General features: G+C 37.0%; 2 protein-coding genes and 1 long non-coding RNA gene across 3 annotated transcripts; 1 reads left to right on the forward strand and 2 right to left on the reverse strand.

Annotated features, from left to right (window-relative positions):
- Positions 1 to 271: 271 nt before the first annotated feature.
- On the reverse strand, positions 272 to 2,163 carry Tim10 (translocase of inner membrane 10). The gene is made up of 2 exons (XM_072299966.1): positions 2,012 to 2,163; positions 272 to 839 (listed from the first exon to the last, which is right to left on the reverse strand). Exon 2 carries the CDS (start codon positions 785 to 787, stop codon positions 506 to 508), a length of 282 nt encoding a protein of 93 aa, XP_072156067.1. The 5' UTR covers positions 788 to 839; positions 2,012 to 2,163; the 3' UTR covers positions 272 to 505.
- A 971-nt stretch (positions 2,164 to 3,134) lies between these two features.
- On the forward strand, positions 3,135 to 9,266 carry Fib (rRNA 2'-O-methyltransferase fibrillarin). Its single transcript, XM_019061035.2, has 6 exons — positions 3,135 to 3,293; positions 4,669 to 4,863; positions 5,546 to 5,688; positions 6,788 to 6,958; positions 7,980 to 8,225; positions 8,673 to 9,266. Exons 1-6 carry the CDS (start codon positions 3,281 to 3,283, stop codon positions 8,838 to 8,840), a joined length of 936 nt encoding a protein of 311 aa, XP_018916580.1. The 5' UTR covers positions 3,135 to 3,280; the 3' UTR covers positions 8,841 to 9,266.
- On the reverse strand, positions 8,928 to 13,852 carry LOC140224525 (uncharacterized). The gene is made up of 2 exons (XR_011899796.1): positions 13,806 to 13,852; positions 8,928 to 13,283 (listed from the first exon to the last, which is right to left on the reverse strand). It is a non-coding gene; the product is annotated as an uncharacterized lncRNA (long non-coding RNA).
- Between the last annotated feature and the right edge of the window lie 11 nt (positions 13,853 to 13,863).

Genomic DNA, 13,863 nt, shown 5'->3' on the forward strand with positions numbered 1-13,863 from the left:
TATAATTATTTTATAAAAAAAATGAAGCCCAAAAAAGTGGGAGGCTTGTATGACTAGTTTTATAATCCCCCTGAGAGGCAGGCTCAGATCCCCTCCCACCCTGGCAGTGCTTGCATATTCTTGAATGGCCCCTTTACCTGATTTTGCCGTCTTTACTAGACAGCCTCCCACAGAAATAACAGTATTCACAAAAACCAATCTGCATAGGGCTACATTCTAAAGAATTGACACCCTTGTCTGGGGGCATAGGTATAAAATAATAGAGAGAGCATGACCTTGAAGCAAAATAAACATTTATTTAAGAACTTAGATGATACTGCTTCAATAAAAAACACTACAATGCCGGCTTAAAACCTCATGTTTTATGAAAAAAAAAGAAGAAAAAACAGAGCTTAAAAGTAGATCAGGGTATTTACAGAGGGGCAACAAATTAAAAAATAAGAATCCCAACAACAAAAACAGTTAGAAATAAAGAAAACCACTAGAATTAAACGACTGCTAACTGCTATTTAGAGGCCTCTGCCTGCTTTTTGAGAAACTCTTCATCTTGCATCGAAAGCGCCGTCAGTTTCTTGCCTACCCGTTCGTGGATCTCTAGGTACTTGGCAACACATCTATCGATGCAGACGGCCTCTCCCTTGCCCAATTCCGCCTCCTTGTATTTGGGCGCAATGCATTTCTTGTGACAGGCAGTCGTCATTCGGTTGTACATGTCCGCCATCATTTCAATTTCAAGGTCTTGGACTAGTTGCAGCTTGGCTAGATCATCTGGGCTGGGCTGCGCCATTTTTCTATGTAAGGGAAATTCTGGTCCTCAATTTACTTCAACGCAAAAGAGCCTGAAAAAACAAGATACATTCATTTTTCCCTTTCTAAAATTGCACCAGGTTGATGCTCCAAACATTATGAATCCGCTTGGTTTTCATAGTACTAAGGTGGATTTGAAATTAAGTTCACTTTTCCTCCCCCTCCCCCTTGCTTCTTTTCCTTTCTTTCTTCCTTGAAAATTATCGAAGAAAGGAAAAATCCAAGACTAGACAGGCATTTCATTTATCTACAATTTTAATCTATCTTATATATTATTTTAGAATGTTGTGAAAGATTTTTCCTCCGATTTATGAATAGACACTTCAAAGGCACAGTCAAAAATCAAGCATGGAGTAGGAGGGAAAAAATCATTCCTCCGTGTTTCAGCTATCATGTGGTGAAACGTACACCTCAGATGATGTTCTACTTTCAGCCAATTCTCTTCTTGGACTGTAAAAAGCTCACATCAGATAATTTGACGGATGATTACTTTTGCCTGTCCTGTACAGTTAATCAATTTGCATACGCATTTTGCGACTGGTTGCTACGTCTAGACATGCTGTACAAGTGCAGTCAAGCATAAAAGATGTACCTATATTAGCCAACTGTACTGAAGTCTTGTACAGATGCCAGATCATGTACAGAAAAATTTTATGAGTGAACACTGCCTTTCCAATTAAATTACCAACATTTCCGACTCTTCATTAATCAAAAATTCTTCTTAAGGGTCCTTTCCTATCCGTCAAGGGAATTAATCATATTGGCATACTTAAACCTGATGAGAAAATTTTGATGGGCCCCACCCCTTACAAAGCAAAAGTTCTGGATTTCCTATAGACCACTCTATCTATCTACTTCTCGGTCTGTTTGAAAACATAATGAGCTAATATTTCAGTTAGCAGCTGACTAAACCCATTAAATAAAAGACTAAAGTTAAAGGATGAATAAATATTGATACAGAGAGTGTAAATTATAGAGAGAAAAGCATCAGAAAAATAGCAGAGATAAGTAAATTCTACGAAAAATATGTTTTAAAACAAAACTATGAAAACCCACCAGAAAGTCTTGTGACAAAATCCTGGCCCTCATTAGTACATAAACATGTCGATTTAAGTTTGGATGGTCAATGCAATTCCTGTATCACAGTAAAGTCAATTGATGGGCCTAATTCCTTAATAAATTGAGTTATTAAATTGATGCAAACCTTAGAATTTGTCACCAATGGGTGCGTTGAGTGTTACTTTCGAAATCTTCAGCGTTTGACTCTTGCATGCGCTGCCTACTCAGCATAGCCTTTTTACGATTGGCTTCAATTGAATCTTTGGCTAGAATGAAGGCTTCAATTCCTAACCCGATGACGACAGTCCTGGAAAAAATATTCATGTGGCAATGAATAATATACTGCAGGAATGGATGTAGCTAGATTCAAGGAAAAAGCTTCACTTAAGTACCAGCAACTTATCTTAGAGAAACAACTGTTGGGAGAGACGTCATGCGACAATGTTGTACAACTCCTAGCGTACTTCCTAAGAGTTGCGTCATGGTGCCTTCGAAGACAAATAGTCGGATCAAGATACAAAAATTTACTTTTTGAGAGTTTTTGTGGCAAACTAGAAGGCTCCTCAACAGAAGGCCCAGCTTAAAAAAATAACAAAAAAAAACAGAGATATGGGAAGATCTGGACCTAACTTAAACCAGAATCTCGTTTGCTTTTGGCCTGTCAACACTTTATGGTTGATCATGGACACTAATAGATAAAGGAAAAGCTTAGAGAGGGTGCAAAACCCCAAAAACCTGGGTAATTGAAAGACTACACAATGAAGGAAAAAAGAATTCGACTCACCATCCAATTAAAATTTTAGCGGAGGGACTCACGGTAATGTTATTTATAATTCTCCGGAAGCTCATGACTTCATCACTGAAAGTTTAGAGGATATTATGAAAGAGTTTACAACTTCAGCAAAATTTCGTGGAAAGCAAGATGATGTGCTAAATTGCGGCAGTGTTATCACTAATTATCAAACTTGTTCACCAAATTTTTGATGAAGAGAAGGTTTCCTTTCAGCCCGAATTCAGACTTTCAATGCTGACTGCAGAGGTTATGTGCTAAAAACGCTGAAAACCGGAAAACCTTAATAAATACCAGAGACAAGTAAATACAGTGTGGTCATATTTTTGAGTTCGTGTGAAGAAATTGGTTGTCCCCTAGCTGTCCCTGATTGGCTGATTGTCAATCTGAGCATCACAATTGGTTACTGATGTGTTCTACGTCTCGAGAGAAGTCTCGAAGTGGGAGACTCCCTGACCCCTTCTAAGAATTTTTTACTCTCTATGCTCCATGCTCCATACAAGTTGTTTACACGCTTCATTCCTAACCTGCAAAACTGCAATTCAACTCTGAGGTCCTCCGCTTGCAGGCTGTCGGAATTTGCGTGATAAATTCTTGTGTGTGAACTAATTTACCGCTCGCAATATGGGATTTCCATGTAAGTCGGCTAGTTTGTCTCTTTTTCCACCAACAATTTCAATTTTTGAAATTGCTCCTGAACTCACGCGGCTTTTGAAACGGCGCAGCCCGGAGCACGTGTTTTCGTAGCCTGTCACGAGGCATCTCTCTGAAATGACATTCTTTATTTAAAATTTGAACCTTATTTTCTTACTTCTTAATTTTCTCAATTTTCTCTCAGAAATTTATCTGCACTTTTCATCAATTTGTTGTATCTGTGCAATTTTCACCCACTCCATTACAGTCAAGGCTAATACCCAACGCAACCTTAAATTAAGAAGGGCAATCCTAGGTACATTCTGTTTTGCTCTCTTTCCTCCATAGCATCAAGGGGATAGAAACTGACGATTTTATTATTGCAAAGTGTTTTACTCGTGATCAGCATCTTAATCTTCCCGAGGAGTAATCATAGCGTAGATTTATGCTTTCCTGTCATGATGGCACCGAGTCCTGTGGGTCAATCACAGGGGTGCAAAAATTGATCGGCTGAGCGCAGACTGTTCGCGGAGCTAATGTGAAAGCTTTAAAAGGGTAACAAAATGCGAAGGTCAAAGGCGAAGGAAACTGTGTAACGCGCTCTTCTTATTGAAGAAAACAGTTAAACCCACTCATTTATGTGAAGGAAACAGTGACGCGCGCTAGTCTTCACTGTCAAGGAAAGAGTAAAGGCAACCTCAAAAAACGTGAAGGGCAGAACTTTCTGCATCCCTGAGTCAATTATCTAAATTTTGTGTTCGTCTTTTTAAGGCGAGCTAGGATTTTATGTAACGTTTTCCTTGCTGAATTAATGACAAGCCAAAACAACCCTTGAAGTTGCTGCCAGCTTGTAGCGGATTTCACCTGACATACTAAGGCACAATCGCTGAAACAACTATCAAAGTTTGCCAATCATACCACTATATTTCACCTTTGTCTTTCTTTTGGAGACAGAAAATCCAAAATTTCTACCTTTAGCCTACTGGTGTAAATTACTGTATAGTGGGATCATGTGAAGAGGATCTAAGAGAATCCATAGTGCTTTTCTCATTACTCTATTGTACCTAAAGTCCAGAATAAGAACAATGATTCAGTTACCTGACATTTTCACCCTAGCGTCAGTCTTACACAAAAATTCATGATCAAGCATCAAAATTTCCAGTCTTGTTTATGTTGTTAGTAGCTGAAGTTGGAAAATGCGTACCTTTGTTTGGGACATTGCTATTCTTTGCTAATGTTCTATTGTTTTCAGATTTAAATTAATCAAAGATTTTCTCTTAAATGTTTCATGAATGTTCTTTGATATTTAAGAGCTTCCAACCCGTCAACACTCAAAAATTCTTGTACTGAATCTTAGTTTGTCTGTTCTTTGTTTCCAGCATTTTCACCCGGTGGTAGAGGAGGACGAGGTGGTGGAGGAGGAGGAGGCCGCGGTGGTTTTGGAGGCGGCCGAGGAGGAGGTCGCGGTGGTTTTGGAGGCCGTGGTGGAGGCCGAGGAGGTGGATTCAAAAGCCCAGGCGGTAGGGGTGGAGGTCGTGGAGGTGGCCGTGGTGGTCGCGGCGGAGGAGGAGGAGGTTAAAATTCTTTATTAGACTGTTCTAAATAGTGGCTGTCTTTGACTGCCATGAGCCTGTAGGTATTCATGATGGGCTTAAAAATCTTCAATTTCAACTTAGAAGTGATTATCCAATGTTTTCTGACTGAATACTTAATTAAAATATTCCCCTCGTTGAGGGAAGTAAAGTTTACCTACTGCAATTAAATTGGAGACTCATCCTAACCTCAGTGAGTTCTATAACAAAAAAAAATTTTCTTTGTGCGGGATCTTTTTCTGAAAATTTTATAACTCAAATGTAGCGAAGAGGGAAGAAAAGCTTGTTGAGCAAAGGCCTTCTTGCTAAAGGGTGCATTTGAACTTAATGACCAACTTGACATACGTTGATTTTGGTTATTTCTGTGAAAAAGAAGTGCATTCTCTTGCTTGAATGTGAACAATAATTGCTTATTTCTCTCTCATGTGTCAATTTTGGAGATATTTAGTTTGCATAATGCTTGAAATTTGATGAGAAAACTAGTCCTGAAGTGCTGTTTAGTGATTAGTCAAAGAGTTTCTCTATTCTGAAGTCCATCTTGCCGTAAATTGTCACACATGTATCCATAAATACTCTTGAAATAAAACTGATGAAAGAGGAATGAGGATGTCCTTTTCATACAGTCCTCCATGATCAATTTTATTTTTACTCTGGTGTGTTTCAGGATTTAAGGGAGGTAAAACTGTTATCATCGAACCGCATAGACATCCAGGTGTCTTCATTGCTCGTGGGAAAGAAGATGCTCTAGTCACAAAGAATATGGTTCCTGGTGATGCTGTCTACGGTGAAAAAAGGATTTCAGTTGAGGTAGGCAGAATTCACAATTGATCAGCTCAGAGTCTCTTCTAATTTGGTAAATAATTATCATAATTTTAGGAGCTAATTTTGATTTTCGATATCTTTAATTAAGATCATGAATTGAATGGGCCTGTTGCAAACTTTTGCTAGAGCAAAACTAAGAGTTGTTTCCTATAGATAATGCCTCCTAAATCCTGATGAGCGCATCGGCAAAGTCTGAAATGCACTCATAACTTCACAATCTGCGTAAGAAATTTGCGATTTTTTGAGCTTCCCGCTTCGAAAACGATACTACGGTACAGGTGAACATTTTGTTAGAGGAGTCGTTCCATTGGCGGCAATACTCATCATGGCCGACGCCAGTCCGCCAAAACACGTTTGATGGGACGAGATAACACCTGAACAGGATTAAACCAGATAACAATCGGCGTGTTTACGTTCATATTTTCCTCGCCCGCCTTAATTGACCTTGAGTTCTCCTCGAATTACGCGAGGAACTGCGCAAGCGTCGGCCATGATGAATATTGCCGACGATGGAGCGACTCCTCTAACAAAATGTTCACCTGTGCAGTAGTATCATTTTTGAAGCGGGAAGCTCAAAATAACGCAAATTTCTTACGCAGATTGTGAATTTATGAGTGCATTTCAGACTTTGCCAATGCGCTCATCGTGATTTTTGAGGCATTATCTATGGGAAACAACTCTTCTTGGGCTCTAGCAAAAGTTTGCAACAGGCCCATCGATGATTTTCAAACTGTTGAAGTTTTTGGCAAACTAAACACTCTAACAAAAATCTTCCTCTGTAAGATAGGAGAGTCAGCTTGTCCGAGCAGTCGATGATGAGAAATAACTCTGGATATTCTGTAAGAACCTGTCAATATTCCGGTGTAGGTGAAATGATGCGTTTTACTCATTTTATGTGACCGAAAATCGCTGTGAACTTAACCCAAATGTGGGAATTTTGTTATTTTTTATTAAATGTATGAGCTTTTCTATTGTAGACATGAATCATGGCTCCTTAGGTAAGTTTTATAAGCCAAAATGTCACAGAACGATATAAAGAAATCAATGATAAAATTTCTACCAATGTTCTTCTTATGTTTTGCAGGAAAATGGTGAAAAAATCGAATACAGAGTATGGAACCCTTTCAGATCGAAATTAGCTGCCGCCATTCTTGGTGGTGTGGACCAAATTCACATGCCTCCAGGAAGTAAGGTGCTATACTTGGGTGCTGCATCCGGCACAACTGTTTCCCACGTTTCAGATGTTGTTGGGCCAGTAAGTTTACACTTTGAATTATCAGGGAGAGAAGGGAATATAATTTGAGACCTGTCTTTCTAGTTCAACTAGAGAGAACAATTTGATGGCAGCTGAACATTTTCTGTGACAAACTAGCATAAAATTGGTCATGAGAATCTTTAAGGATTGGAGATCCTCTTCTAGGGGATTCAAGGTACAATTTCAGTCACTTAACTATATTCTTCTTAATGGTGGATCTTGAACCAGAATGATGAAGAAATTAATTTATCAACAAGTAAATTCTATAATATCTTGTGTTGTACGCACATGTGCCAAAATAAGTTGCTTTTTCTAGTCCCTGAGTCTGCACAAATTGTCTGTAGGGAAACCACAGAGATCTTGACAGCTCTGTTTCCTTCCTAACTCATTTTTTTCTCTCTAATAATATTATGTATGTAATTTATTTTTGTTTTCTTTAAAAAAAAATTAAAAAACATTCTCCAAAAAGGAAAAATCACACCAAATTTGAGCCATGATGATGATAAATTTAATCGGTTTTGGTTAGATGGACGGAGGTCCAAAAACTCATGAGCCCTAGGGCCCTGCAAGATCAACGAAAGCCAGGGCTCATGAATTATTGGTCTAACGTCTATCTAACAGAATTTGATTCAATTATCCTTGTGTCCTTGTATCCTTGAAGTGAAAATTGTCAGTAAGTCTGTATTGTTGCAAACCGTGACTTTAAAACCGTGATCTTCTCAAAGCTCCAAAATCGATAAGTAATCTAAAGCTGCAATTTCCTCTAAATTCTCACTGTTTGGGTTAACAGTGCCAGTTTCCACAAGAGCCCATGTCAGAAGTTATGGTTATCGATCGGTTGGTTATCAGTTGACACTGAAGCTACAATCCATATATTAATTAAAATCAAATGGTTACTGGCACAGCAACATGCTGATTAAGAAAAAATCCCAGCTTAATCTTGAAACCCCAAAATCGGGCCAAGCAAATGATTTCCTCTCTTCCATGTTGACTTACCATGAAACTGTCCTCTTTTTCTCAGGAAGGTTTAGTTTATGCTGTAGAGTTCTCTCATCGGTCCGGCCGAGATCTTTTAAATGTAGCCAAGAAAAGGACTAATATCATTCCAATCATCGAGGATGCTAGACACCCACACAAGTATCGTATGCTTGTTGGAATGGTGGACACAATTTTTGCTGATGTTGCTCAGCCAGATCAAGCTAGGATTGTAGCAATCAACGCCCACAGTTTCCTCAAGAATGGTGGCCATTTCGTCATCTCTATCAAGGTGAGTTCAAATTACTTGATACAGGAAAGTAAAGCAAGATATCTGAGAAAAGCCTCTATTATTGTGTCCCTGTGCATGTGTTCTTGCCAGGAAAAAATAATATGTCAAGTTGAAATGAAATTTGATTGCTGTGAACAACCATGGGAATCGTTTTGAAGTTACTACAATACCTCTGTTGAGTGCATCATACTCTCTTCACAATAAGCTTCGTGGTAGACCCACGAAATGTAAGTGTCGAGGCATCCTTCACGATAAATTCAGTAATCTATCCCTTAAAACTATGGAAAAGACTTGATCACTAGGGTGTTTGCTACAAACACCTCAATAATCAATACTTTATCTTAACATCAAACGAAAAAATCATTGGTAGATTTTTACGAAAGTCAAAATTTTTGTGTGGAATTGAAGAGATTTTATTTCAACTTAATATTTTTTCTCTATTTCTAGGCAAATTGCATTGACTCAACAGCACAACCCGAAGCTGTCTTTGCAGGAGAAGTGAAAAAGTTACAATCAGAAAAGATGAAACCCCAGGAACAGCTAACATTGGAACCTTACGAGCGAGATCATGCAGTAGTAGTCGGTATTTACAGGCCCCCACCGAAAAACAAGTAGTCTTTAAGTATTAGTGTATAGGAATCTTATTTTCTCAAAATATCAAGGGTATTTTATTTTTTTAAGTTTTGACTACCATGTTTAATGTTTATAAAAAAAAAAAATTGTCACTAATTCAATAGTGACTTATCTCTGAACTGGATAATTGCATAATTTGAAAGCTACCTTTACGGATAACCTCAATTAAAACTACCATCCAATGAAGGTCTTTGACACATGAAGTAAGCCCCAAGAACCTAAGAATCTACTAATCTCTTATTGAGGTAATTTTTGTATCAGAATTTAATAGGAAGTATTTCTATTTGCTGTCGAGATGACTTCAAGTATGAGTCAGATAGTGTTGGAAACTTTTGAAGACATGAAATATTTTTTATACATTTTCACTGTGTTAATCTCTTGGAATTTTTAATAAATTTATTCCATGAATCGAGTCTCTTCAGTTTCTTAATTCTTCCCTTTTTTCTATCCATGCAGTCTAATTGGACATTATCAAGACAATTGACCTATCAATCAACTAAGGGAGTTTTTAAAAACTTGTATCTTCTGAAACACTCCATTTGGATCTATGTTGTTCTCTAAAATTCCCATTGTGGATACATCTGTTTAGCTTGTACCATCTTGCTTTCCAACAAAAAACGCTGCCATACTTAATGAGTTCCGAAGAAATCCTACTCCCTACGATCAGGAATTGAGATTAAAAAAGAGAAAATGATCAGGAGGAAAAATATTTATTTTTCAAAAAGATAATCAGCTTCATGTACAGTGAGGAAGGGAGAAAAATGAAACGACAGACAAATAATTAAACATAAACAGCGATGTCAAGCTAACTCAAGTAAAAAACAAGGGAGTTAAACATAATTATGTACTTGCAAAAAGGAAAAATGAACATAGTTCCACTATTTGATTCAAATTAAACATAAAGGAACCGACCCACCTCTTCCTGAAACCAAATCATTTGATACATGGTACACGTGTACTCTGATAATGAAATTTTTACCATGAAATATGATCGAGGTGGGTTGAAGTGAGCTTGTTCTTTTCTTCGAACTCAATCTATCTGAGCCGCAAACATTGAAATGCTTCCATACAATGATTTTTTTGGATGCAAAACTTTGAAACTCGTTGAGACGAATTCAAAATTGTTGGATCTTCATGGAAAATCAAACCCAAGTCAAGGTTAAATGTCTTTTGACTCAGAAAGCAACATCCAGAAAATGGAAAGCAGGAAACCCTTTTTTGTCTATGACAGCTTTGGAGAGCTGAAGACAAGGATTTACTTAGATATCATCTTTGTCAAAAATAGTTTGTTTCAAGGGTAAAATACCCCATGTCTTCAGCTAGTCTTTGAAAATTATATCATTAAAAGGAAAATTTTTAGATGACATCAATCAAAGTCGAGATTAATGATACAGAATCATGACACTTTATCGATCGCAAGGAGATACAATGAAAAATGAGAGTAATTTCCTGCTAAATCCTAGGAATAAAAATAAAGAAAGAAGACTTACTATCAGTCTGCTCCTTAAAACTAAGCCAAGCGTTGAGATAAATGGAAAATAATAAAAAACTAATAATGTGGATGAGGGGGGTGGAAATAGTTAAATTCGTCTAACAAAATAATCTAAATAAAACAGTCGAAAGATCAGACACTAAAATGGGAAGTTATCTCCCATTATTCTAATACTTAGTACTTACACAGAAATCGTGCCACAACAGTTGAGGACAGATTTCCAGTACTCAAATTTTTATGAGGATCATATAGATCACTAAACGCTTGATCTATGGCAGTTTTTAAATACTTATTTTAATTTGAGATCTTTTTAATCACTCAAGTTAAGTTACTAACAGATTCAAACGCAACCAATGAAGACATTCTTTAAGCTTTTTTGGAATTTAGAGGTTACGAGAGCCCTCTTTTACAAGTCGGAGAAATCATGCATTCAGTTTTTCCGTTTCATGACAAGTTTTAAGTCTTCAACTTGACGTCTCGAGTGATAGCTTCCTTGTAAACCATTGAGTCGAGTTCCCAAGGTTGAAGGTTATAAATGCTTAACTGGGGGGGATACAACCGAACTAAAAGCAATATAGACTCTGAAATGTTCAAGCTATCGATACTCTAAAATTAGTTTGCAATTATAAACATAATGACAACAGAATTTAAGTCCTATTTGTTTCCAAAACCAAATTCATGTGACTAAAGATTTTGAGCAACTGAAAAAAAAAAAAAAAAAACATAGTGATTGTGAGTTAAAGTTAGCATCCTCCTAGAATTAATTTGTTCATTTACAGCCAAGATTATGACAGGTTTATTCAGGTTAAAAATTCGTCATGCTGCTCGACTCAAATTAAACAAAGTCATTCTTGTGACCCACACATTGTACATTACACCAACATTCTTTAATGTTCTTTTCCACTCACATATTAAAAGCCAGCTACATTTGCCATAACGAACAATGCACAAGCTGGATATCATGTCCTAAATGAGCCAAAACTTCAAGCAAAGGACTCTTGCAGGCTGGATTCAATTACGTATGCACTCAGTAAACTCCTACAAATTTTTTACTGTCTGGGCATTAAAATCCCCATTTCGAAATTTTGGCTCACATGAAGGTATCAAGTCGCAAGTTAAAAATTTGGTCGTTTAAGTGCCCTTAAAAATAAGAAGGCAAACCACAACCACACAAATAAATTAAGATTTGAATATTAGGGAATTAAAGATGGCTAACACTTATTAATTGCCATGTTTGAGTATTTTTTCAGAGCTTTAAAAAAGAGGTGAGTAAAGGAACAAACCGCAAGATAAAATCTTAAATCAAAATTTGATCGAGGAAGACCTAATGGTGGATAAATAGGAATGTATGTTAGAACTTGCTGATTAGTAAAACTGCAGCAGAACTGCTTGGATTATAATGTTGTAATGAAATAGGTTGAACATTATAAAATAAAATGTTTAAGTATCAGTGGGCAAAAGCTAAGAATAATGAATGAAGAAGGATGACTGAGTTTGATTCAGCTTCAACGATAAATTGATGGTAAAATTGAAGAGAAAATAAATCAATTATGCTGAACAAAATGTTGCAAAAATAGTAAGTAAAATAGGAGCAAAAGATTTCAAATTTCTAGAGAATCGTAAATATGTGACGCAAAAGAAACGGAATACCACCATCTGCAGTTGAACCATCATTCCACAAGACTTGAAATTTTGTTAATTTTCTTGTGCACTGCAGATTCGTTTCACACAATTTAAATCAGTCATGTTCACCTGAACCGCAATACTTTTCCCTTAACCGTAGGTTGAGCTGAAATCTTCAATTCCATGCTCAAGTCCCGAAACGTACAGAGAAAATAACCAACCTTCATTTAAATGGTCACGGAAAACCACAAAGCACTCTAAGAAACGATCAGTGGATAGTTATAAATGTCTACCTCTAAACCAAATAAAAGGAAGATTACAACAAAGTATTCATATATACAGATGCTACAAGCGCTCTCCTTTGAAGCGAGTCGCAAAAAACGAATTTAGCTTCTGCTTTGAAGTTGAGAAACAGATTGCCAGTAATTGCTACTGCCATGATACAGAGCTCTCATTTTAGGAATGTCAATTTCATAATTTTCTTAGACATTTTGTTTCCAAAGGTACTTTGACTGGAAAACGGAGTGAGAAAAAAAATACGGTGTTTCCTCCAGAAAAAACACTGAAAAGTTGTCTGCATAGAAAAAAAATCAATCTCCATGCTACTTTGAATTTCATTAGTCTCAGATTGATGAAACGAATGGCATTAGAAGTATTGACACTTTTTCAAAACACATTTGCTGGTCCAGTATTTTGGCACTTTTTTCCTCTCGTGACAAAATGAAAGCTAAAGAGAAACCCTCTAATTTCAAACGTCACTTGCTAGCAAAGTGGACTGCAGTTACAATGGTGACATCCTATAGCAAGTACATACAATTTACTTGTGTGCTGAAATTCTGAGGGAGATCATTCTTCTTAAACAGCGAGACATAATTCATTAACAAGTTACTGTTTTTAGCATTTGGTGCTGTCTGTTAGCTGGTTAAAAAGGATCAATAAAAAAAATTCCAAACGAGAACCCTGTCACTTGGCAATCTACCCGATTCATTAAATACGTAAAAATAAAATGTTATCTGATATCTTTTCAGAAGCGGTTCGCTGGGTCTTCATTACCAAAAACCCGCATGCGAAGGAGGCCACAAATCTTGACAGTACTGTCACGCTTAGTTCATCACTAGAACAGATACACTGAAAGAAGTAGAGACTTATACAAAGCTTTGGATAGTTTAATCAAATGTGATTATTTGGCTGGCGGCGCGGTGACTGGAACAGGACCTGGGTAGTAATACGGCGGAGGTCGCTCGTACTCTGTCCCCATTGGGGGTGGAGTTGTGTAGTGCGGTAGTGCACTGTTTGGGAAGTCCCAATGTCTGAAAAAAAAACATCAAAATGATCAGTATAAATTAAATGTGAACGAAGAGCGTTTGCGCTTCTACCTATTGAGTATTGACATTTTTTCATAAGATGCGGGATCCTTTGGTGAATTCTAAATTTACCTTATTAGATTTCTGCCTTCTTCAATTGCTCAAAAATACATTTTAGTGAATCTTGAGTGAAAAAGACATGCATTTAAATATTTCAAATCAAACCATAGTAATGACGGTAAACAAATTTTGACAGGTTGAAGAAGAGTCAAAGAAAATGTCTTCAATAAATAACAAAAAATTGTTTGCCTCTTATAATATACAATACTAGAGAAGATTTGCAATGTCACAATTTGGTATAACTTAGACAGAGCGCACTTCAGTTAGGTAGATTGTGGTCGAAGCTGTTCATTTAGAAAGTGACAAAAACTTTCAGAAGCATTCTCATGAATTTCTAAAATACTACAAGTCAATTTCTGTGGAGCTACAGATTTTGATTTGCATTGTGCAAAGGGAATTAAGACATACTTTGGAGCCATATCTCCAGCGAAACGACTATCCGGCGCTGAGTTTGGTAGACTTACCA

The sequence above is a fragment of the Bemisia tabaci genome, chromosome 4, assembly GCF_918797505.1.
Source record: "Bemisia tabaci chromosome 4, PGI_BMITA_v3".
NCBI lineage: Eukaryota > Metazoa > Arthropoda > Insecta > Hemiptera > Aleyrodidae > Bemisia > Bemisia tabaci.

Excerpts from the sequence above, each read along its gene's own strand:
- Tim10 (XM_072299966.1), bottom strand. The coding sequence starts at position 787 with ATGGCGCAGCCCAGCCCAGATGATCTAGCCAAGCTGCAACTAGTCCAA.
- Fib (XM_019061035.2), top strand. Across the intron at positions 4,864-5,545 it reads TCGCGGCGGAGGAGGAGGAG|GATTTAAGGGAGGTAAAACT; the intron begins GTTAAAATTCTT and ends GGTGTGTTTCAG. Across the intron at positions 5,689-6,787 it reads AAAAAAGGATTTCAGTTGAG|GAAAATGGTGAAAAAATCGA; the intron begins GTAGGCAGAATT and ends TATGTTTTGCAG.